Source organism: Coturnix japonica, chromosome 17 (genome assembly GCF_054131305.1).
Source record: "Coturnix japonica strain WE chromosome 17, WE-NBRP24, whole genome shotgun sequence".
Lineage (NCBI taxonomy): Eukaryota > Metazoa > Chordata > Aves > Galliformes > Phasianidae > Coturnix > Coturnix japonica.
Genome location: NC_140679.1, coordinates 13,317,900 through 13,341,769, shown reverse-complemented (window position 1 = coordinate 13,341,769; position 23,870 = coordinate 13,317,900). Strand labels below are relative to the sequence as shown.

At 59.3% G+C, this 23,870-nt stretch overlaps 2 protein-coding genes across 4 annotated transcripts; both read left to right on the top strand.

The window, feature by feature from the left end:
- ASAP3 (ArfGAP with SH3 domain, ankyrin repeat and PH domain 3) lies at positions 1-14,670 on the top strand. Of its 2 annotated transcripts, none has more exons than XM_085518399.1 (26): positions 1-388; positions 3,039-3,111; positions 3,407-3,552; positions 5,181-5,255; positions 5,415-5,464; positions 5,704-5,830; positions 6,907-6,992; positions 7,635-7,710; positions 7,794-7,880; positions 8,558-8,667; positions 8,938-9,007; positions 9,523-9,610; positions 9,846-9,894; positions 9,987-10,174; positions 10,247-10,380; positions 10,807-10,901; positions 11,098-11,278; positions 11,400-11,485; positions 11,570-11,685; positions 11,759-11,826; positions 11,926-12,033; positions 12,349-12,589; positions 12,688-12,997; positions 13,217-13,343; positions 13,509-13,631; positions 13,763-14,670. In XM_085518399.1, the coding sequence occupies exons 1-26, from the start codon at positions 263-265 to the stop codon at positions 13,835-13,837; spliced, it is 3,015 nt and encodes a 1,004-aa protein (XP_085374525.1). In that variant the 5' UTR covers positions 1-262; the 3' UTR covers positions 13,838-14,670. The 2 variants fall into 2 exon arrangements, with proteins under 2 accessions (XP_085374525.1, XP_032304861.2); XM_032448970.2 differs by having other exon boundaries at positions 11,397-11,485.
- A 388-nt stretch (positions 14,671-15,058) lies between these two features.
- On the top strand, positions 15,059-20,928 carry TCEA3 (transcription elongation factor A3). Of its 2 annotated transcripts, XM_085518401.1 has the most exons (14): positions 15,059-15,501; positions 16,852-16,914; positions 17,044-17,149; positions 17,274-17,439; positions 17,555-17,623; positions 17,767-17,835; positions 17,926-18,000; positions 18,187-18,264; positions 18,348-18,502; positions 18,854-18,915; positions 19,399-19,548; positions 19,942-20,088; positions 20,178-20,249; positions 20,465-20,928. In XM_085518401.1, exons 1-14 carry the CDS (start codon positions 15,433-15,435, stop codon positions 20,471-20,473), a joined length of 1,290 nt encoding a protein of 429 aa, XP_085374527.1. In that variant the 5' UTR covers positions 15,059-15,432; the 3' UTR covers positions 20,474-20,928. The 2 variants fall into 2 exon arrangements, with proteins under 2 accessions (XP_085374527.1, XP_085374528.1); XM_085518402.1 differs by lacking the exon at positions 17,555-17,623.
- The last annotated feature ends 2,942 nt before the right edge of the window (positions 20,929-23,870 follow it).

Here is a 23,870-nt window from a genome sequence, read left to right as displayed (position 1 = left end):
GGTACCGCCCCCGCGATGGCGGCGGGGAAGGAGCAAGAGAACGGGCGGGCAGAGGGAGAAGCTCCCCGGTGCATCCCGGCCGGTGTGCGGGGCGCGGGGTGCTGAGCCGGGGTCCGGCACCCCCGGTCCAACACCGGCACCGGGGCGCTCCGTAAGGCTCCGGTCCCCGCTGCTCTCCCGGCTCATCCCCCGCTGCTCTCCCGGTGCGCTCCCGGCTCAGCCCCGCTTCCAATACCTCCCCCCCGTCCCCCATCCTCGCACCATGCCCGAGCAGCTCAGCGTGGCCGAGTTTTTGGCCGTGACCGGTGAGGATCTGAGCTCCCCCGCAGCCGCCGCCTTCGCATCCAAGCTGCAGAAGTGCCGAGGGGCTGTGGGGGCTCTGGAGGAGGTGAGTGGGGTTGGGTTGGGTTGGGTTGGGTTGGGGGGTGGGTTTGGGCTGTGCTCCCCTCTGAGTGCGCTCCTTGGTTCTTTATCCCGAGCACTGCTGGGTGCTGCTGTAGGAAAGCAGAGCTGAAAGGATTTTGGGGCGGTGGGCTTCTGTTTGTATTGCTCCGAGCACTCGGGGACACCCTCCCACCCCCCCTGCAGAGCTGCTTTGGGACCCTTGAGCTGTTGGCATCCTCCAGCCCATGATTTCCTGAGGCCAAGGGCTGCAGTTTGGGGCCAAACTTCCCTATTACAGCCCAGCTGGTCCTCCAGCTCTGGGCATTGCCTGGGGGCTGGCTCTGCCCTCAGCATCACGGCTCAGGGCTGTAAGCTGCTACACCCCGATGGGTTACTGGGCCTCACTGCTCTCAGAGCCAGGGGGGAGGATTTTTAACCCCCCCCCCCAAAAGCCCCATTAGTATTGGTGGGGCTCAGACAGGCTGCATTCATCCCCCTCTCCCCACTCCTGCCTCCAACAGAGGCTGTTCCCAGCTGGTCCCGCATCCTCTGCCAACTCCTCTTAGCAAAGGAATGGCTTTGAAGGGCAGCCAGTGCTTACAGCCCCCTCCATCCCCCCCCCAATTGCAGCCCCCAGGCTGGGAACCCAGGGTTGGATGGTGGGATGGTGGGGGGGCTCCTGAATTCTGTCAGCATGTGCTCTTGGCTGGCAGGGGGAGGCAGCTTCGAGCAGGAGGAAGCAGCAGGAATTTTGCTTGGCTGCTCAGCTTCCCTGGGGAGGCTGTGATTTAGGGGAAGGGGGATGGGGGGTTTGTTGGGGAGGGGGTTGAGTGGTGGCACTGGTGACGGTGGCTTTGGGGTGTTAGGGGCTGCAGGGAAGGATGCATCCAGCTGAACTCTGATCCACCTCATCAGCACCCCATGTTACTGCTGGCACCTTGGGATGTGGGAGGGAGTGAGGATGGTGCTGCCAGGTTTGAGCCCAGGATGTCCCACTGGGAGGGGACAGCATGTCCCATGAGCATCCCAGTGTGCTGAGAGCAGGATGCTGTGGGGCTGCCAAGGTCCCCCCCCTTCTTCTTGCTTGTCTGAAGCTGTGCCATGCCTCAGTTTCCCTCATAGGCTTACAGTGGGCTGTCCTGTCCCTTTATGAGGGTCTTGTATGTGGTTTTGGGATTGATGGGGTAGAAGCTGCATCCCAAGGGGGCTTGGAGGGAAGAGGGGGTGCAAGGCACAGGGCAGGGGGGTCTGGTCATAGGTCTCTGCAGGGTGGCTGTGGTCACAGAGCTGGTGGCTGCCCATCACAGTGTCAGGGCTGCATCCTGCCTCACTCTGCCCCTCACAGCTGATGGGGGGGGGATGCACCCAGCCCCCAGCACTGCTCCTTCTCCGGGCGGCACGGCGAGGGGGGGCCAAAGAATGACCCCATTGAGCAGCGTGTGCTGGGTGAGGGTGGCTGTGCTGCAGGTGCTGCTCCATCCCTCCCTCCATCCCCATAGGGAATCCCTTGTCACTGATGTGGCTCCGTTCCCTTCTCCACACTGTCCCTAGTTCTTGCTTTGTGCCACCCTGTGTGCCCCATGGGGGGGGGTAGCCCCCATCCCAAAGCACTGCAGAGGCTGAGTCCCCTGGATACACAGTGCCTGTGTGCACCCCGAGCCTCCAGTGCTGCCTCAGTTTCTCCTCCCTGAGGCCGTGCTGGGATGCTGTGTGTCTGTGAGCAGAGCCACGCCTGGGGGCTCACAGGCATCACTGATGCTGTTTGCCCCCCCACCCCAAACCTGGGGCTGCTCTGCATTACTCTATGGCACAATCATGAGGAGCACAGGGGCAGCATCCCCCCCATGGTGTCCCTATGAGAGCCTTGGGGGGGTTCTGCTTCTCCCTGACCCCCCACAGCCCATCTATAGGGGGCCCTCTGTGCTTCCCAGGAGTGGAGCCGGGCTGACCCCGCTGTCAGGAAACGGACCTTGACATCAGCCCCAAAACCTTCACAGAGTGCGAGAAAGAGAGAGAAAGCTCTTTATTGCAATTCCTCTGCGGTTTCATCCCTCGCCCTTCTCACTGTTCACGCCCTCCAAATATTTCCAGCCTGTTATCATGCCTCTGCTACCTGCAGCGCAGCCAAGCCACCCTTAACCCTTTCCTGCTGGCTGGGGCTGCTTGCACGGCTCTGTCTGCCTCTGAGCAGTGCTATGGGGCTGGGGTTGGGCTTGGGTTTTGTTTATGATGCATCTGAACCCATGTAAGAGGAGACTGCAGAAAGCTGCATCCCTGGCTGTGGGATCTGCATTGCTTCTGTCCCATCAGCAGGATGTGGGGCTGGGGTTTGGCTCTGCCCCATGTCCCTGCATGGAGCTGGGGGCCTTGGTGTGCCCCTTATGCCGTGCCTGACCCCGTGCTATGGGTGTGAGTGCTGGTGTGGCAGGAACAGCCTGATGCAGCCGTGCTCCATGGTGGGATACCTTCATTTTCCCCTTGGAGTGAAGCCCTGTGGGAGCTCTGGGGGCATTTTCACAGCTGCTGGGAGCTTGGATCCAAACTAATTGGGGCTGCAGCATCCTCAGCACCAATCCCGCCCTGCTGGGTGCCCCATGTCCCTATACTGCACCCTAACCCCCAGACTGACAGGGTTTGGTGCTTTGCTTTCTCAGAGCCTGGATGGGGACCAAGCCATACTGCAGAGGATCAGGAAATATGTGAAAGCCATCCACGTCTCTGGGCTCAGTAAGTGGTGCTTTGAGGGGGATGTGTGGGACAGTGCCATCCTCCAGCCATGCCATGGGTGGTGGCCCTGGGGACATGGGGACTTGTCACTGGCCTTGTGCTGGGGCTGGAAAGGGTTTAGCAAAGGAAACCTTGGGATGGTGGTTCAAGGGAGCATCGCTGCCATCCTCTGCTCCAAAGCTCAGCTCAGCTGGAATGGATGGGGATGCAATGATGGTGCTGGTGGCACCTCGTAGTGTGGTCTCCTGGGGCCATCCCAGCCTCACTGTGTCCCCTACCCCCACCCTTGGCACAGCCCATGTGGAAAATGAGGAGCAATACAGTGAAGCCCTGGAGAACTTTGGCAACAACCACCTCTCCCAGAACAACCACGAGCTCTCCACCGGCTTCCTCAACCTGGCCGTCTTCACCCGTGAGGTCACCGCGCTCTTCAAGAACCTGGTGAGCACGGAGGGGGGGCAACCATACAGCCCTATATGGCCCTCCCCATCCCACCATGGGGAGGTGATCCCATACAGCCCTATATGGCCCTCCCCATCCCACCATGGGGAGGTGACCCCATACAGCCCTATATGGCCCTCCCATCCCACCATGGGGAGGTGATCCCATACAGCCCAACATGGCCCTCCCCATCCCACCATGGGGAGGTGACCCCATACAGCTCAACATGGCCCTCCCCATCCCATCCTCCCCTCAGGCTCACGCTTACAGGACCCCCATTCCCCCTTTGCTACACTTTCCATCTCCATCCCAGGGTCTGAGTGCTGTGCTTTGCCATGCAGTTGGAGCTGTTTTTCCCCCCAATTTCTTTCTGTTTTTGCTTCTTTTATTTTTTTTTTCCACATCTCTGATCTCGCTTGCCAAGAAATAAATCAAAGCCATGCTGAGCCGTGCAGTGGGGCCGTGGGGAGCAGCAGAGGCAGCTGGAAGGGGGGGGGGGGGGCTGTGCTCAGCCTGGCGTCTCTTTGCTCCAAACCAACTTTCTTATTTCATTTTTCCCCAGCACTGTGAGCTCATGAGAAGATCTGGGAGCCTGTTTTTGTGCTGGGTTGGGAGCTGGCTCTGTGTGCATCCACATGGTGCACCCCATGCTGCATTCTTGCTGCTCTCCTATCCAACCCCTTTTTGAAACCCACCCGCCCCCCTCTTAAAATGGGGTCTGTAGCCTTTGGCTCTGCTTAAGGAACAGACTCGTTGTTGCTGCCCTTCCCCCAGCAGGAATTTCAGCTTTCAGCATCCTCCTTTCCCAGTTACCCCAGCACGGGCCTCTCTGCTCCTCTCCTTCCCCATCCCATCCCATCCATCCCGGCTGGAGCCCCGTAATCCATGGGCTCCATAGGGAACCCATTCAGGGAAGGAGCTGAACCGGTTCCCCGGCCGAGGGCAGCTCAGCACCGCACCCCACGTGCTGCAGCCGTGGGAACGGCTGCCCACAGCCCCAACCCCTCCTGGGGCTGCGGGGTCCATAGCCCTGCACACCTGGAAGGATGCACTTCATTTCCCATCCCTTAGGGACAGATCCTGCCCCTGGAGCTGGGTTTCTCTTGTTCCCAGGGAACAAAACCCCACTGGGAAGCCTTTATAAGGCTGAGCAAGGTTGTTTTGTGGCATTGGAGCTTCCTATCTGATGCCACCGCTGTGTAAAAGTATGTTGGCATTGTATTGAGCCCTGCTGGGTCATCCCGAGCCCCCAGATTGGTCAGAGAAGGGCACTGAGATGGTCCTGTCCCAAGGGGACACCTTGGGAATGACATCTGACATCAGGAGGGCTCTGGGACCGGTGGCGCTGTGGGATGCAGGGGGACGGGGATGGGGATGGGATGGTGATGGGGGGGAGCAGCTCTGGGTCTGGCAGCCGCAGCGCTGATGTGGTTTGTGGGAAGGGCTGCACGTCAGACATCTTGCAGCCAGCTCCAGCAAGCTGCAGCCTGCCCCGCCGGCAGCTCCCAGCCTGCTTAACCCTTCCTGCAGCAGCCGATGAGCTGGGAGGGTCCCAGCTAGAAAGGACCCTGCACTCCGGAGTGGGGACACTTGTAGGGTAACCCTGTGCACATCTCTCCCCTTTCTAGGTGCAGAACCTGAACAACATCGTCTCCTTCCCCCTGGACAGCCTGCTGAAGGGGCAGCTGAAGGACAGCCGCATGGTGGGTCCCCACCGTGTGCTCCTTGGTGTGGGGATGTGGCACAGCCTTTGGTACCTGTGATGCAAAGCAAAGTGCCCACCCCTGGGTACCACCAGGTCACCACTGCCTGTCCCTTCGTCACCTCTGAGGGCTGCTGTCCCCTCTCTCCTTTTGCCACAGGACTCTAAGAAGCAGATTGAAAAGGCCTGGAAGGATTACGAGACCAAAGTGTAAGCGACCTGCTGCCTCCAGCTAAACCCACCTAATCCCCCTCTGCACAAAGGTGTTTTGTCCCATACGGGCCCTGCTCCAGCCTTGCCCAGCTATAGAGGCTTGGGATGCTTCTGCTCTATCTCTGCCCCATCCCAACCCCTCTGCAGCTCCGGGGGGATCCCCATGGTGCAGAGCCATCCCTAAAGTCCCCTTTGGTGCAGGGCTGCCCCCAACCCAGCTGTGTGTCACCCTGCAGGGGGAAGATGGAGAAGGAGAAGGAACGTGCCCGCTTGGCAGGGGTCATCCAGGCTGAGCCATCAGCAGCAGAGGTGGCTGAGGACACGCAGAAGGAGAGGAGGCTCTTCCAGCTCCACATGTGTGAGGTGGGGGCTGCACTGTGGGTTGGGGACCACTGTGGTCAGAGTAGTGTAGGGATACTGGAGTAATTCCCTGCCCAAGCAGGGAGGCTCCCAAGTGTCCCCAGGTACCGATGTAGGACAGACTCAGTGCCACCCCCCTGTACCCCAGCGCTGTCCCCTCCCCTCGGGGAGCACAGGGCAGGGTGCACGGGGAGGAGGCAGCGCCTGCTCCAGGGTCGGGGCTGTTGCTGGGGCTGGGTCTGATGAGTCACTGCTTTGAATAGCACCACTGTGAAATAAATAACAGCACATGGAAATGGCTCAGCTGGGGAGGAGCTTCTTGCAGCAAGTCCTACAGTGAGTGGCTGCATGGAACTGGGGTGCATCTCCCCACAGTGCAGCTGGGAGCATCCCCATATGGGTCTCAGCCTTGCTGTTCCCCCCAACTTGGGACATGGGGAGGTCTCCACAAAGCCACTGTCACCCATTTGCTTCCCCAGCCATGGGGGGACTGTCACCATCCCTCCTGCTCCCTGCAGGTGGGACATGGGGTGCTCCCACTCCCAGGGGCTCCATCCCATTGCTGTTCCCCCATGAAACCCCCCCCCCAGCTGGCACTGGCTGCCTTCCCCTCTGCTCACCTCATAGCACAGGGACGGGGGGAGCCCGGCCCCACAGCTGTGTGGGGCTGCAGCCCAGCTCATAGCAGGGAAGCTCTGCTTTTGGGGCTCATGTGCCCCATTGGCTCAGGGTCTTTCTGCCTGCAGGTGATGGCAGGGTTTTATGCCATTTTTTTTTTCCCTTCTTTTTGTTTTTATCCTCCTTGAACCCAGTTGTGTTTGGGTTATTTATTAACTCCAGAAGCAATCAGCAGTGAGAGCAGCGTGCTCGGCTGCAAGCCCTGGGGCCTGCGTCGCTCCTTCAGCTTCCCAGGGCTTGGAGGCTTTCCAAAGCCAGGTTTATGGGGGTGGTCCATGACTCCAAACCCACCTCGTGGCTCCTCTCCTTGAAGCCCAGCCAGCAATCTAACCCTTCTGCCTGCAGGGTGAGGGCTGCTCCTCATCCCATAGCCTACAACCTGCTGCCTTCTGCCCCCCCAGTACCTGCTGAAAGCCAGTGAGAGCCAGATGAAACAAGGGCCGGATTTCCTGCAAAGCCTCATCAAGTTTTTCCATGCTCAGCACAAGTAGGTGCTCATCCCTGGGAGCGTTTGTGGGGCTCTGGGGATGGTCCCGTCCCCATTGTGGGGACTGAGTGACCCCATAGAGCTGTGGGGAGGATGCTGGGCAGGGCTCGTTGCTGTCTGGTTGGGATTGTTGGCTCGGGGAGCTGCAGATGTGTCTGTAAGGGCTGGGGGAAGGGGCTTGGCTGGGGATGTATGCGATGATTTGGTTTCTGGATGGGTTTCCAGGGATGAGTTCAGCTCTGCTGTTAGCTCAGAGCTCGCAGCATTTGGAGCATGGGAATGGCCCCTCTTTCTTTTCCTGCTGTACCCTGGGGGTGTTGGTGCTGTGTCAGCTTCTCCAGCTGGGAAACTGAGGCAGAGAAGGAGCAGTGGTGATGCCCTCAGCTGGGATGCCACCCCCAGGCCCAGCATCTGATCTCTAGCAGAGGCCAATCCTGTCCCAAACACCCCAACTATTTGGGGGTACCTGGGGCTGGATTTGGCCTTCAGCAGCATCTCTCCATCTCCCGTTCATAGAGGAGCTGCAAACAAGAGCAGCTTCCCCAGTTGGCTGCAGCCATCCTCTGCCACGTCCTCACTAAATAACCTCTTTTTCTCCCTTCTCCCCCATTTGCATCTTAATTGCATGAAACAAATGCCCAGTTTCTTCCAAGACGGCTGGAAGGCTGCCCAGAACCTCTACCCCTTCATCGAGAAGCTGGCTGTGTCCCTCCACTCTGTGAGTCCCCCCACCTCCCATCCATAGGGGATGTGTCCCTGAGCTCCCACCCCCTCAGTGACAGCAGCCACCTCCCATTCCAGCTCCACCAAGCACAAGAGGAGGAGGTGAAGCAGCTGACTCAGACCCGAGATGCCCTCCGCAGCATCTTGCAGCTGGAGAGCAAGGAGGTGAGAGCCAGCTGGGGGGGCTGGGTGCTAAGTGAGCCCCTTTATCTTGGGGACAGGGAAGCAGGAGCTGAGAGACATCCTTGGAGGAGCAGAGCAGGAGGGAGAGCTCTGTGGGAGGAGATCCATAGGAGAATGTTATTAGGGAGGAGGATGGCCATGGGAATGGAGCAGAAGGGATGCTTGGAGGAGGGCATCCATGGGAGGATATCCACAGGGAAGGTAGATATCATTAGGGAGAGCATCTGTAGGAATAGAGCAGGAGGGATGTGTGGAAAAAGGTGGACATCATCTGTAGAAGCAGCACAGGAGGGATGCTTGGAGGTGGATATCCATGGGAAAGCATCCACAGTGAGGAGGGCATCCAGGAGAGGAGGGCGTCCATGGGAGCAGAGCAAGAGGGATGTTTGGAGGAGGACATTGATAGGGGAGAGGATGTCCTTGGGAGCAGAACAGAAGAGATGACTGGGGGAAGGTGTCCATGGGAGGACATCCATGGGGAGTAGGACATCATGGGAGCAGAGCAGGAGGGATGCTTGGAGGGGATGGGGATCTCTGCCCACGTGAGCTGTGGTCTGCAGAGTGAGATCCTTTAGGAGTCTGGCCACCTCTGCCTCTCTCGTGGTGCTTTATAAGTGAGTCTTTTTAATTACTTTTTCTTTTTCCCCTGATGAGCTCAGGAAAACCTGAGCAGGAAGAACTCAGGCAGTGGCTACAGCATCCACCAGCACCAAGGGAACAAACAGTATGGGACAGAGAAGTCAGGATTCCTGTACAAGAAGAGCGATGGGTGAGGATGTTATTTACCCTGACTGTTCTCATGGGAGGGCCCAGAGCTGGGAGACCCCAAGGTGGATTCATTTGGATGAGGATTTTGGTGTTGCCAGCCCCTCAGGCCCTGTCTGGTCTGTTGCTGTGTGCTCTGTAAGGTACAAGAGGCACAACCCCAGGTCCAGAAAGCCATTAAACCTTTGCTTGGGGGCTGCTGCGGGTGGTGTGGGGCCAGATGGATGTGGTTGGGGTTGGGTGATGAGTTCTCACTCCATCTCCTCTGCCTCAGGATCCGCAAAGTGTGGCAGAAGAGGAAGTGTGGGGTGAAGTACGGCTGCCTGACCATCTCCCACAGCACGGTGAGCATCCAACCCCACGGACACCATAGAGGGGGATCTGGGGAGCTGCCGGCAGGCACAGATCCCGGGATGGTGCATGACTGCACACAGTGCATCCCAAACTGAGAGCCCAGCTTGCATCATTTGCTGAGTACTGGTGGGAGTTGTTGCATTATAGGGCTGGAGGATGCCCCAAAGCCATGCAGCTCTCAATGGCCTTTGGGAACGTGACTCCAGGTCTAGGTTTTAATCCATTCCAAGTGTCCCATTTGCACACCACGTATCCCAGCAGCCAGACGAGCCACCAGCCCGTGCTGCCCATTGGTGTGTGTTGGTGGCAGGGAATGGTGTTCTCCATGGGGGCAGCGAGTTGGGCGTTGAGGGTCCAGAGGGGCCTCAAAGGATCTGGGGTGATTTTAGGGACGTGCTGCCCTCTGGCGGTGGAGGCTGCGAACTGCAGCAGGGACATGGTTGTGCACATCACATCCCCCATCAGCTCCATCTCCCCATCCTTTAACTCGCTTCTGTCCTGGCAGATAAACCGTCCCCCTGTGAAGCTGAACCTGCTCACCTGCCAGGTGCGGCCCCACGCAGAGGAGAAGAAATGCTTCGACCTGGTGACACGTGAGTGCCATCATCCCATCCCCATGTGTGTGTCCACTTGTGGGTCCCTGCAGCAGAGCTGGGGCACAAGGGCACGTAGATGGTTGTGAGCTTGGGACCGGGAGAGGTTGGGTTGTGGTGATGGAAAAGGGATGTGCAGGGATTGTTTCTAAAGCAGCCCTTTGCTGCTGACATCCCTTCTTGCAGCTTTGTCCTCTCCTAAACACCCTGCTCCCCTCTTTCCCCATCCCTGCAGACAACAGGACGTACCACTTCCAAGCAGAGGATGAGCAGGAGTGTGTTGTGTAAGTACTGTGAGCGTTAAACGCATTGCAGGGCTGCACCCTCTGCTCCCATCACTGCCTTCCTGCATCCCTGCTCTGCTCCCCCTGCCCAGGTGGGTCTCGGTGCTGCAGAACAGCAAAGATGAAGCCCTGAGCAATGCCTTCAAGGGTGAACCGAATGGTGGGGCAGCCTCAGCAGGCAGTGGGGTGGATGGCAGCGTGCAGGAGCTGACCAAGCTGGTTATCAGCGAGGTGAAGAACATGCCAGGCAACAAGCAGTGCTGTGACTGTGGGGCACCGGGTAGGTTGGGACTGTGGGAGGTTGGGAGGTGGGGAGCCAGGAGGTGATGCTGAGCCCCCCCCAACCCTGCAGACCCCACGTGGCTCTCCACCAACCTGGGCATCCTGACGTGCATTGAGTGCTCCGGCATCCACCGGGAGCTGGGTGTGCACTACTCCCGTATCCAGTCCCTCACCCTGGATGTCCTCAGCACCTCTGAGCTGCTGGTAAGGGGCTCCCTGCACCTGGGGGGGGGGGGGATGTTTGTATCCGCTGGGTATCCCCCTCTGCTTGGGGTCTGGGTGCAGATTTCAACCTTCCTCCTCCCTCTGCTCTGCACCCATTGCTCACAGCTGCCCTCAGTTTTCACAGCTGTGACTTACAGTCCCCCATGTGGTGCTATAGGGATGCAGGGAGCCCTGGGAAGTGATGAGGGGATGTTGGGCCCCCCCCTAGTACCCCCTCCCTCCTCTAACAGACCTCTCCTATGAGACAGGCTCATCCCTGGGGGTGGTGGATGGGGAGATCCTGTGTGGATCTGGTGAACTCTCCTCTCCATGATGAGGAGGGGGCATTGCAAGGGGGCAGGATTGGGGGAGCAGGGGGAGACCCTTCCATGCATCACACTGACACCCTCTGCCCTGTCACCCCAGCTGGCTGTCAGTGTTGGGAACACACGCTTTAATGAGATCATGGAGGCCACGCTGCCCACGCAGGACTGCCCCAAGCCCTCAGCTGGCAGCGATATGTGAGTCTGGGGGAGCGCAGGGTGGGTAGATGGGAAGTTTCCTGCCCCTTCTCCCACCCCCCCAGTCCCTATGAGAAAGCTCAAGGTTGGGTCACCCTGCTGTCCCCACTGCTCTTTGGGTCCTCTCCCTGCTCTGGCACTATGGGAGGAGGCAGGAAGGTGTGGGGGTCCCACTGTGATGCTGCCCTCCCTGCAGGAGTGCACGCAAGGAGTTTATTGTGGCCAAATACATGGAGCGGCGCTTCGTGCAGCGGGGGGGACCCAGTGATCCCCACCGCCTGCGGGATGCCATCCACAACCGTGACCTCCTGGCCCTGCTGCAGGCCTTTGCTGAAGGACACGATCTGACCAAGCCCTTGGCCAGCCCTGAGGGCCAGGTGAGCTGTGTGCATCCCTAAAGTCCCCCCAAAACCCCATCTCTGTGGGTTGGAGCATCCTTGGGTTTGGGGTTCTGTGAGCATCCTTGGGGTCAGCCATCCCACTGCCTCCTTGCAGCAGGACACAGGTGAGCTGGCATTGCATATGGCTGTACGCTGTGCTGACCGATCGTCCCTCCCGCTGGTGGACTTCATCATCCAGAACGGGTGCGTCCCATCGTGTCCCATTGCCACCCTGGATGGTGCTGCAGCATCCCCATAAGGTGCTGAGCTGCTGCTGGCTCTGTGCAGGGGGACGCTGGACCGGGTGACGCAGGATGGGAACACGGCGCTGCACTACGGAGCGCTCTACAACCAACCCAACTGCATCAAGCTGCTGCTGAAGGGCAAAGCTGCCTTTGGGACAGGTATGGGGCTGAGATATGGGGGTGTGGGGTTGGGGGAAGAACCCAGGCTGCAGCCCCCATCCCCTTTGTGCAGTGAATGCAGCGGGTGAGACGGCGCTGGATGTGGCGCGGAGGCTGAAGCACAGCGAGTGCGAGGAGCTGGTAAGGGGGGGACATGGGGATGGGGCTGGTGTAGGGGTAAGGGGGCACTTGGGACCTCCCCCATCCCACACCCTGTGCTGAGATCCTGCTGTGATGCAGCTGGAGCAGGCGCAGGCGGGGAAGCTCTCCCTGCAGGTCCATGTGGACTACGATTGGGAACCACCCCAGGACTACACCTATGACAGCGAGGATGAGCTGGAGGAGAAGGTGGATGTGATGGGGGGCGGGGGGGGAGACACTGTGGGTACAGCCATGGGGTGGGGTGGGGGGCAGGAAGGGGTGTGGGTGGGGTGAGGAGGAGCAGGGTGTGTGGGGGTACAGTGCAGAACTGGGGTGAAATGGTGCACATAGGTTGGGGAGGGGGTGGCTGTAGGGGTGCAGTGGTGCAATTGGAGTTGGGGGGGGTACAGAATTGGGGTGAAATAATGGAGGTGGGTTTGGGGAGGGGGGGGGCTGTAGGGGTGAAGAATTGGAGTGTGATGATGCAAGAAGCCCACCAGCATCTCTGGGTCTGGCCCATAGGTGAGCCCCCTGCAGCGCTCATTCAAGGGCCCCTCACCTCTGGCTGCCAGCCCCCCACCTGCCTGTCCCCCCCCTCCACGCTGGAGCTGCACAGGAATGGACATCACCAACCAGACCTACGAAAGCATCCTGGTGGCCTCCCGTCCCGCACCACGCCGGGCACACAGTGAGGAGCTGCCCCCTCCTCTGCCCCTCAAAAACCCCACACGGGGCGGCCCCCGCTCTAAGCACAGCCCCACGGGTGAGTCTGGATGGGGGTGGAACCTGTGGGATGCTGGTGGTGCTTGGAGCCATGCCACGAGGTCCCCATCACGTCCCCATTGTGTCCCCCCACCCCAGAGCGCCCCGAGCTCCCCCGGCAGACGTCAGAGCCTCACTTTGCTGGTTTGATGGAGACCCCCGCGCCGCGCAGCCTCTCCTCTTCCTCCTCCTCCTCCTCCTGCAGTGCGGGGGCTCTGGAGGGTACAGCTGTGCCCCCCCCAGCTGCCAGCACCCGCAGCCCCCCCGAAGCACGGCGGGCGGCCTATTGGGAGACACGGTCAGAGACGGAGAGCGGAGGCACAAGGAGAGGGATGGAGCTGAGTGCCCCCTCCCCCGGGCAGCCCCCGCCGGGTGCTGTGACCCCCGATGTCACCCCCGTTAAGTTTGGGTAGGGAGGGGTGTATGGGGGTGTTGGGTGGGGGTGCAGCCATTGCATGGGATGCAGGGCCCCACATTGCAGTGTGGAACCCCAGATTGTGCATTGGGTGGGGGGGGGGGTGGAGCAAAGAGGTCACCATTCCACTGCTGGGGGTTGAGAACATGGGAGGGGACAGTGGCAGACAGGGGATGGCAGGGGGGGCTGATGTGGTTCCCAATGTCCCCTCAGCTCTGAGAGCACCCGCTCCTACCGGCGCATCAGTGGCGTGGTGGGCAAAGCCACCCCCCCACAGAGCCCTGAGGACCCCACTCCCAGCAAGGTGCCCCCTGTGCCCATGCCCCGACGCTTTGCCCCGGTAGGTGTCACAGCTTGTGGTTTGGGGGGGGGGTCAGAGGGGGTACAATATATAGGGGAGCATCCTTGCTGCTCTCTTCCCAGGATGAAGGGATTGGGGGGTTCACATGTAATGTGGGGTGGGGGTGCTGCTGCCCCCTCCTCACTGCCCCCATTCCTGGTGCAGGCCAAGGGGAGGCAGAAGCGGGTAAAGGCAGTGGTGGACTGCAAGGGAGACAAGGCACGGGAGCTGACCTTCTCCAAAGGGGAGGTGATCGTGGTGACACGGGAGGAGGATGAGCAGAGCTGGGTGAGCACTGCGTGCCATGGACCCCCCATCCTGCCCCCTCCCCCTGCCATCCTTGCAGGGGGGGTTCACTTGGGTGCCATGTCTCTCCCCCTATGATGCACAACATGACCCCCCCCTCTTTGCACCCCCAGGTTGGCTTCATTGAAGGCGATGGCTCTCGCACCGGTGTCTTCCCCGCCAGCTTCGTGCACCTCCTGCAGGACTGACTGCATCCCCATGGTGGCCCATGGGGGGGTGGGTGTGACCATCCTCCATCCCCTCCCTGCTGCCATCCTCTCCACCTGGCATCGGGTCCATAACATGGCACCGTGCTGAATGCTGCCCACCAGGGGGACTTGGGGGGACCCCCGTGTTGGGAACATCCCCCCTGGATGGTGGCTTTGGAGAGCCCAAGGGCTGCCACCCCCCCCGCAGCCATAAGGCAGAGGATGGACAGGCTTGCTGCACTGGTGGCATAAGATTTGTGGGCTCAGCCCCTCCTGGGGCTGCAGGGATTTGGGGCTGGGGGCTGCCCCTCACCCTCCCTTCCCTCAGCCTCCCTTCCCTTAGGGGGGGATGGAATGCAGCCCCCAGTCCTACTGGGGTCAGTTGCCGTGTGCCACCTCTCCCACAACTGTGAATTGGTTGCGATTGGTAGGAAACAAGCTAAAGCTTTTCTCCATCATTTTAAGGATTTGAGGGGGGGAGTTTGGGGGTTGCAGCTCCAGCCTGCCCCCACCTCCTGTCTCTAAGAGCCCAGCAGGGCTGAGAAATGCCTTAACACCTCTCCAACCCCCCCCCAACCGTCCTTCAGGTGGGTGCTGGTCACCGCCTGGCTATAGGGGGATGGTCTCAAGGTTGGGGGGATGAGGGGTGCACCATGGGGCCCTTCTGCAGCTGCTTTGTGGGACCAACATTCCCCCATCCCTGTGATTTATCCCCATCCACCTCGTTGTACGTCGGACGTTTCATCTCAAAGGAAGAAAACTCTCGCTCGGTCGGTTTGTTTTTCATGTTTTTTCTCTCTCTCATTTCTAATAAAACCATCCTTTTGTAATAAGTGCCTGGTCTACAGTCCCTATTTCTGCCCCCCCACCCCCTTCCTTCGGTGCTGTCCTTCCATGGGGATGGGATGGGATTCACTGCTGGGGATGGGAGGGATGCACCAGCAGCGCCAATGGCTGCGTGTCCCATTGCAGCAGCATCCTTCCCCCCCATCTCCCTGCTCTCCCTTTGCTCAGTGTTTGGGCTCTGGGCCGTGCAAACACCCACAGCACCTCAGCACTGTTGTATCCCTGCAGCTCAGCCCTAACCATTGGGTTTGGGTTCCATGGGGCCGTCGGTGCTGCAGGACGGCGTTGCCACGGGCTGAAGTCCAGGCTCTCCCCACCGTGCAATGTTTGCAGCGACTTGCATCAAGCCTGCGTGGCTCCGGGCAGCACCGAGGCCACGTCCCAGCTCCCTCCCACTGCCAGCCCTGTGCTCCGGCACCTCCTGGAGCCCCCCAGAGCTTCCCGGCCCCGAAGGGCGCAGCGTCCCCATTGCATCGCCTCCCCCCAGCGCTGCAATCTTTGTCCTGCTCCTGCTCCGGGTTATATTTAGCCCTGCCCCGTGTTATTTCGCTTGCCTGGCAGGAGTTTATAACTGGCCGGGACAGCCACACCTCCTTTCTGCTTTCCTCCCTTGCTTTTCCTTCCTTCTCTTTTCCCCTTTTCCTCTCCTTGCTCCGTTCCGTGCCCTTGCCCCATGCCTGCTGCTCCCACCTCGCACCCACCATTTGCTCCTGCAACCAACAAAGCCTGGAACACTGCAAGCAACCAGCATGGGGCCTGCTGAGGAGCTGGTCCGGATTGCCAAGAAATTGGATAAGATGGTGGCCAGGAAGAGCACGGTAAGGCAGGCAGGGCTCAGAGCGCAATGTTTGCACACGTGTGCAGTGGTTGCATGCGTTGCGTTCTTGCACAGGGGTGTGATATTTGCACATGTTTGCATGTCTTGCCTATTTGCACATGGGTGCTGCATTTGCAGGCATGTGCAGGCGTGTTTGGAGGGTGCAGCAAGGCTTGGGATGGGGAAGGGAGGGAGAGCACAGTTCCCCAAGGTGGAGGAGGAGGAGGAGGAGGAGGGAGCTTTGCTCTGCCTGCAATGCTGCTGGTGCTCACTGAGCACCCCAAGGTGCTGCCCAGCCCAGGGCTGTGCATCTGGAGCAGGCACCCATGGGTGCACCCCATTGCTTGAGGTCATGGGGTGTTGTGAAGGGGTCCTGGGTGGGGGTTGGTGGCTCTGAGCACCCCTTGGTGTGGGACCATTGTGGGTGACAGGTGCTTGGAGCCCAGCCACCAGCACCCGGTGTGGGGCAGGGCTGGCACCACCAGCTCAGCAACGTGCAAAGGAAAACTTGATAGGGGGTGGGAGCAGCACCCCAAGAACAGCAGTGCCTGTTGTAGCCATGCAAAGGGAGGGGGCTCCCATCAGCCCAGGACACAGCCCCGCTCCCTGTGCACCAGGTGAGGACCCAGCAGCGATCTGGTTCCGTGGTTGGGGGGAGGAATGGAGGACAGCCCAGCCCTCAAGGTTAATGTTTGACTGTTCCAGCCAGACTTTGCCCTGACAAGGTGCAGGCTGCCCCGCAGGGCTCACAGCAGTGCCATCCTCCCAAAGCCTGTGCATTTGGGGATGCTAAAAGTGCAATAACTCAGACCCTGCAGCAGCCACGTGGGCAGTTTGCTCTTCCTTTTGCAATTACCCTTCTCTGTAGTTTCCCTTACTTGGAATGACCCTGTGGCTCACAGGTGACATTGCCCAGCCTCAGGCTGTGGGTTCAGCCCCCTGACCCTCCTACTTTACCCCACTTTGGGGAAGGGACAGAGCTGAGAGGTATCATGGGGATGGTAGCATGGGAGCTCTGAGCAATACAACCCCACCATGCTACCTGCGCCCTCCGTCTGTTTCTGCAGCTCTAAAAATACCAGGGAGGAAGATGAGCCCATGCAGAGCCATGCTGGGATATATATAACCCCACAGGCACCGTGTGTGCCCAAGGGCCAGGCTGGGAACCTGGTGCCATATGGCCCTTGGGGATGCACTGCTGTCCCCAGCCCTTCCCATGGGCGCAGGTTTGGGTTTGATGGGAGCATCACTGGTGATGGGCACACGGTCCTGAGCACTCCAAGGACCCCTCAGGTGTCCCCACTTTGATGGTAGATCCTCTATGGGGCTTGTGTTCCTCCCTCTGCTGTAGGAAGGGGCTCTGGACCTGCTCAAGTCACTCACTGGTTACACCATGACCATCCAGCTGCTGCAGGTGAGAGGGGTCAGGGGAGCCTGGGTGGGGTTGGTGCTCATCTCAACCTCACCACTGGGGGAAGGTGACCCTATAACACCCTATAACACAGTATAACACCCTATAACACCCTATAACACCCACCCCCAGACCACGCGCATTGGGGTGGCTGTCAACTCAGTGCGGAAGCACTGCTCGGATGAAGAAGTGGTGGCCTCAGCCAAGATCCTCATCAAGAACTGGAAGAGGCTGCTGGGTGAGCTGGGCAGAAAACCACCCCCAAAATGCCCATAGTGGGGTCCTGGTGCCCCCAGCCCCACGTCCCACAGTGGGGTGAGGTTTGGTGTGTGCCGTGCCTGTCACCCCCACTCCATCCCCAGAGTCCTCTGCCACCCCAAAGAAGGAGAAGGACACGGATGGGGAGAAGAAGGAGAAAGAGAAGAGGTTGGATGTCTCTAGTCCCAGTGAAGGGGCAAACCCCCAACCAGTGAAGCACCCCAAGAACCCGACCGAGAAGCACAGAGAGAAGCACAAGGACAAGGACAGGTGTGGGATTCAGTGCCTGGTGCAGTGCCACAGAACCAGGATTTCCCTTTCCTTGTGCCAAAGTGGGGGCTGTTCGGGGCTGCTTGCTGAGCCACCCCACTCTCTCTGTCTGCAGGAAGCCCAGCAAGTCCAGCTCCCACGCAGCACCCCCAAAGGGCCACCCCACTGACCCCAACCCAGAGAGGTACCCACCGACCTCCTCATGAATGCAGGGCACACTGGAGGGGCTGGGGAGCACTTTACTGGTGGGGGTGGGCAGGACCTGGTGCCACGGGGGTGCTGGGAGTTGAGAGCATCCCGCAATTTCCTTTGTGCTTTGCCATGCAGGGAGCCCAGCACCAGGCGGAGCCCCACTGTGCCCTCGAAGAAATCACCTCTGGATGGCAAGAAGGAGAGGTGGGGGCCCTGAGCTGGGCTGGGGGGGGAACTCCAGACCCACCACTTGGTCCCTATTGCTGTGCACTGACACTGGGCTGCTCCTGCCAGGAGGGACTCTGCTGACTCAAGGTCCTCGGCCACATCCTCCTCATCCTCCCCGCAGAAGAGACCCTCAGGAGAGAGGTATGGAGGGGTCACCCCCAGCTCTGTGTCTGCCAGAGATGGCTCAGGGATGGGCACTGTGGTGGTGGTGGCTGCTGGTGCCAACCTCCCCACCTCTGGCACTGCTGGGGATGCTCTGACCATGGGACACTCTTTGCATGCCCCATCGCTGGTGTCACCACTGCCATCCCCCCCATTCACCCCCAGGAGACCCTCAGCAGGTTCCAACCCCTCACCAGCTCCCAGCAGCTCCCGGCGCAGCTCCAGTGACAGCAATGGAGACAGGTAGGATCCATCTGTCCCCCCACCATGAATCTGCCGTGCCCCCAAGCTGTGCTGGACCACAAAATCTCCCCATGTCTCCACAGAGCCAACAGCAGCAAGGGCAAAGTGGAGACACCACGGACCCCCAGCAGCCCCTCCTTCTCACCCAGCATCTGCCTCCTGCCCCCCTGCTACCTGACCGGGGACTCCGTGAGGGACAAATGCATTGAGATGCTGACGGCTGCTCTGCGCATGGATGGTGAGTGGGGTGGGGTGGTGAGGGGCCCCAAAGGGGAGGAAAAGGAGATGCCTGGGGTCTTGGGTGAGGGGTCTGGATGTGGTCATTGGGAGGGGTTAATGACAAGTTTCCATTGAGTTTCCATTGACTTTCCCATTGGGTATCTGTTGGGTGTTCCCTTGAGTGCCCCATTGGGTGCCCCATTGGGTATCCCATTAGGTGCCGTAGTGGGTGCCCCATTCAGTTTCCCATGGGGTTTCCATTGCATTTCCCATTGGAGACTCCCCATTGGATGCTCTATTGGAGCTCTATGGGTGCAGAATGAGGCCCTTCTGGTTCCAACCCCGTCACCATCCCCTCCTCTCCCTGCAGATGACTACAAGGAGTTTGGTGTCACCTGTGAGAAGATGGCATCCGAGATAGAAGATCATATCCTTTGTGGTCCCCGGGCTGCTGCTGCTGCGAGGTCCTGGGGTGGGGGACAGGGACAAGGTGGTGGAAACAGGGACAGGATGGGTACAAGGGGTGAGGAGCGCTGACAAGGTCTGCCTGGCCCCGCTGCCTGCAGAGGGAGCCCCGAGCCTGTACTAAAGGCTGATGCTGAGCATCCACAGGCTGCTCCATCCCACCTGCTCCCACCCTGGTGCTGCACGTCCCCAGTCCCCCTGCTTGGGGACCTGTCTTTCACCTTAGGGAATGAATTAAGCGTCCCTTCCCAGGCCCAAGGCATAACTTAGTGCTGTGGGTGCTGGGTTCTGGTCCAGTGCAGCATCCGGGCTGTGCCATTCTACTGGGACAGGGCCACATCCTGATCACCCCCCAGCTTCATGCTTTGGGGTCTCCCCCTTTGGCCGCGATCAGCCCCACAGACCATTCCTCCTCCAGCAATTTGATTTCCTTGACTGGCCCCACATATCTTCCAGGAGCTGAAGAGCACAGACATGAAGTATCGCAACCGTGTACGGAGCAGGATCAGCAACCTGAAGGACCCCAAGAACCCCAACCTGCGGAGGAACGTGCTGTGTGGGGCCATTGCACCCGCCCTCATTGCCCGTATGACCGCCGAGGTGCACAGAGCTGTAGGGTTGAGGATGGGGTGCTCGATCCCCTGGGTGGGTTTGAATCCCTTAGCAAACATGAAGCGGGATCAGGTTGGACAATAGGAAAAGCCCAATGGCAGTGCATTGGAATAGGCTGCTCAGGGAGGTGGTGGGGTCACCACTTTGGGTTGGGTTGGGTTGGGTTGGACTCGGTCATCTTGGAGGTCTTTTCCAACCTGAATGACTCTACAAGTGGCCACGGTGGGGATGGATTTGGTCTTCATGACCTTACAGGTCTTCTCCAACAGTGCTGGCCCTCTGCTCAGCCCGAACCCTGCAGAGATGGGAGGATGAAGGCCTGCAGGGCTCGGCACCCATGGGTGGTGACCAGTGGGTGCTGACCTGGTCCCCTAATGGCAGGAGATGGCCAGCGATGAGCTGAAGGAGCTGCGCAATGCCATGACCCAGGAGGCCATTCGTGAGCATCAGATGGCCAAAACGGGTGGCACCGTCACCGACCTCTTCCAGTGCGGCAAGTGCAAGAAGAAGAACTGCACCTACAACCAGGTGAGCCCCGCACACCCGTGGGACCCCAACCCATAATCAAGGGGGAACCTTCAATGTCTGCTGACCCGGCCACGTGCTCCCTGTCCCAGGTGCAGACCCGCAGTGCTGATGAGCCCATGACGACGTTCGTGCTGTGCAATGAATGTGGGAACCGCTGGAAGGTGTGTACTGGGTTGGGGGGGATCAGCATCTCCCATCCTGACCCATTTTGGGATGCCAGTCCTCCTTGCTGCCCCTTGACCCCATTGTGGGCACTGATGTGATGTGAGCACCACCATGTGCTCCAGGACCCCAAAGTGGGGGTGGCAGAGCCCCACAGCACTGCCCAGCGATGGGACAGGCTGCCCCCCAACCCTGGGCTCTGCTTCCCTTGCAGTTCTGCTGATGGCGCCCAGTGAGGCTGGAGGGGACGTGGCATGGAGGGGATGTGGTGACAGAACATTGGAGTGGGAATGAGGGAGCAATGGGGTGGCCTCAGCCCCCCCTGTTCCCCATCCCATTGCACTGCATTCCCTGGAGCCTCCCACTGGTTTGCTTGGGAAGAACCCAGTGAATTTGAGCCTTTTGCACCGGGAGCCTGGATTGGTGTGGTTTGGTTTGGGGGGCAGGAAGAATGCTGCCCCATGGATGTGGGGCTGGGAAGGGGCCTCAAGCCCTTCCTTCCCCTTGTCCTACTGAGTGCAGTGGGAGGGAATGGAGGGTTGGTGGCAGCGGTGTCTGGATGCTGCTGCATCCCTCTGCTCTGTGCCATATGAACTGTCTACCTTGGGAAAGAAGAAAGGATGGGAGGAGTGGGAAGAAGGACTCCAGCTATGGCAATAAAAGCACGAGCTGTCTGTAGCACTGAGTGCTTTCTGAAGGGGAAATCAGCTCCCGTGCCTCAGTTTCCTCCAGGTTGCTCCTCTGTGATGGGGAGGAGGTGATGTGGGATTTGGCTCTGCATTGGGTTTGCACAGCCAGAGGTGGGGGGTCCTATGGGCAGAGGGAAAGCACATCCCCAAAGGCTCAAGGATGTTTATTCCCATATTTGGATGCTATTTACCCCCTTCTCCTGCACCCTGGTGGTTCTGAGAGGGGCTGTGAACCTCCACACTGCTGGGAAAACACCTTGGACTTTGGTACTCGTTAGCATATCAAGGTCATTAGCGAGCCAAAAAGGCAATTAGTTCCACTTGTGAAATGTGGCTGCAATTAAGGAATACGGAGGATGAATAAAACATCGGTGCAACTGACAGCACTGAAGAAAGGTCCAAGCAATAGCAAGGAGAGCACAGCCCCGTGGGTAGCAAAGCCCCGGCACCCAGCTGTGTCTGTCTGTCCCACAGCAACGTGAGCAAATGTCCTGGCAGCACTTGGGAGGTTGGGAACAGGTGAAGGATTTATTGCTCTGCTCAGAATTCCTGTGCAGGGCTGTAAATAGCCACGGGCAGCTGCTGTGGGAGCTGATGGATGCAGGGGTGTCACCGGGCAGGGGGCAGTGAGGGTCCCTCTGGCCACGTGCAGGGGTTGATGTGGGCTTTGGGTGGCTCTAGGGGGTGGTACCAGGGTTGAGTCTCCAACCCATCCCATGGAGAGGCTGAGCACACCTCAGGGCTGCACCTGCAACATCTCACTGCTATGCACATTGAGGCCTGATGGCTCCCAAAAAGCACATCTACAGCATCCCTCCCTCCTTCCTCCTTCCATCCCTCCTTTGTCCCTTCCTTACCTCCATCCATCCCTCCATCCCACCTTCCACACCACCTTCCATCCCTTCCTCCATCCGTCTCCCTATCCATCCATCCCTCCATTCATCTCTCCATCCCTCTACCCACCCCTCCATCCATTAACCCATCCATTAACCCATCCATCCATCTCTCCATCCATCCATCCATCCATCCATCCATCCATCCATCCATCCATCCATCCATCCATCCATCCATCTCTCCATCCATCCATCCATCCATCCATCTCTCCATCCATCCATCCATCCATCCATCCATCCCTCCATCCATCCATCCCTCCATCCCTCCCTCCCTCCCTCCATCCATCCATCCATCCATCCATCCATCCATCCATCCATCCATCCATCCCTCCATCCATCCCTCCCTCCATCCATCCCTCCATCCATCCCTCCCTCCATCCATCCCTCCATCCATCCCTCCATCCCTCCATCCATCCATCCCTCCATCCATCCATCCCTCCATCCATCCATCCATCCATCCATCCATCCATCCATCCATCCATCCATCCATCCATCCCTCCATCCCTCCATCCCTCCATCCATCCATCCCTCCATCCATCCCTCCATCCATCCATCCATCCCTCCATCCATCCATCCATCCATCCATCCCTCCATCCCTCCATCCATCCATCCATCCATCCATCCATCCATCCATCCATCCATCCATCCATCCATCCCTCCATCCATCCATCCATCCATCCATCCATCCATCCATCCATCCATCCATCCCCCCATCCCCAGCAGGGATGCTCCCCTTCTCTCCCACTCCTCTGCCCTTTCCTCCTCCCCCCCCCCCCAGTCTTGACAAAGACAAGCAAATAAATACACAAATAAATAAATAAATGAAAACCAGCGCTGGCAGCTCGTTGGTTTCTATGACAACCCCATTTCCTGGTCCTTTGCCCGCTGTCCCCAAGGCTCTGCAGTGCTGGGTGCCCATCTATGGGGTTGGAGCAGAGGAGGGGAAATCCATTCTGTGGGGTTCTTAGGGATGGGGTGGAGCAGTGGGGGCTGCTTTGTGTCCAGCTGTCCCTGCCCCCCCCCCCCCCCAGCGATGTCCCCCAACCCCCTGTTGGCTTTTCTCCCCTCCCAGTCCGTTGTGCTTTGATTTGCAGCTTGAGGCTGGGGACTCAGCACGGCCATAGGGCTGCATTAACACGCACTGCCAGGTCAGGCACTGTGGGGGTTTAGGAGGGAGTGAGGACCGGGGGGGTGGCACTGAGTGGGTGGGGGGGGGTTGCATGCAGTGCTGGGACACAGCTGCTGTTTACCCACAGCAACATCAGCAGTTTATTCTCTGTCCTTAAAGGTCGGGATGCTTCGAGTTCGGGGGATGTATGAGATGAAGAGCAGCCCCCAAAGCTCCCATCCCTGATCCCAATGCAGCACACACTGGTGTGTGCTGATTCCAGGCTTTGCTGACCCCACACAGCCTTCCCCAGGTCTCAGCTTTGGCTCTTCCCCCAAACACAAAGCAACCACCCCCCACCCCTAATCCCCATTGGGTTAAACCCCATCCCTGAGCTTTGCATGGGGGTTAATTGACCTAAATAATAATGGGGGAGAGACTGCAGCAGCGTTGGCTTCCCCACCTGACGCTGTGATCCTCCCCACCAGGAGCTCGCAGGCACTCAGCAATTAAGAGCAGCAGATTGATCTGCAGTGATCTGATGGAGCACTGGGCAGCTCGAGGGAGCCAGGCTGTGTGTGCACCCGTTTATTTGTTAGGGTTTGCCCTGCTCTGGGCTGCACTGCCCCCAAAGCAGCATCCCAGGACATGCCCAGCCAGCACAGCACGGCCCCGTGCTGACCCTACAGCTCTGCTTTGCTCCCCCTGCACCTCTACCCCATTCCCCTGAGCTCTGGATGAGCCCCAGCTGCCAACACGGTGCTGCACCATCCCGCAGCCTCCCTGACTTCCAAAGGCAGCTCAGAAACAGCTCGTTCTGCAGCAAACCCGTTACCCGCAGCGGCCGATTTGCTCCGAGTCTGGCAGGGTCAGCACGCACCAGGTCTGCAAACGTTAATTAATTGCACTCTGCAAAGCAGCCTGGCCGTG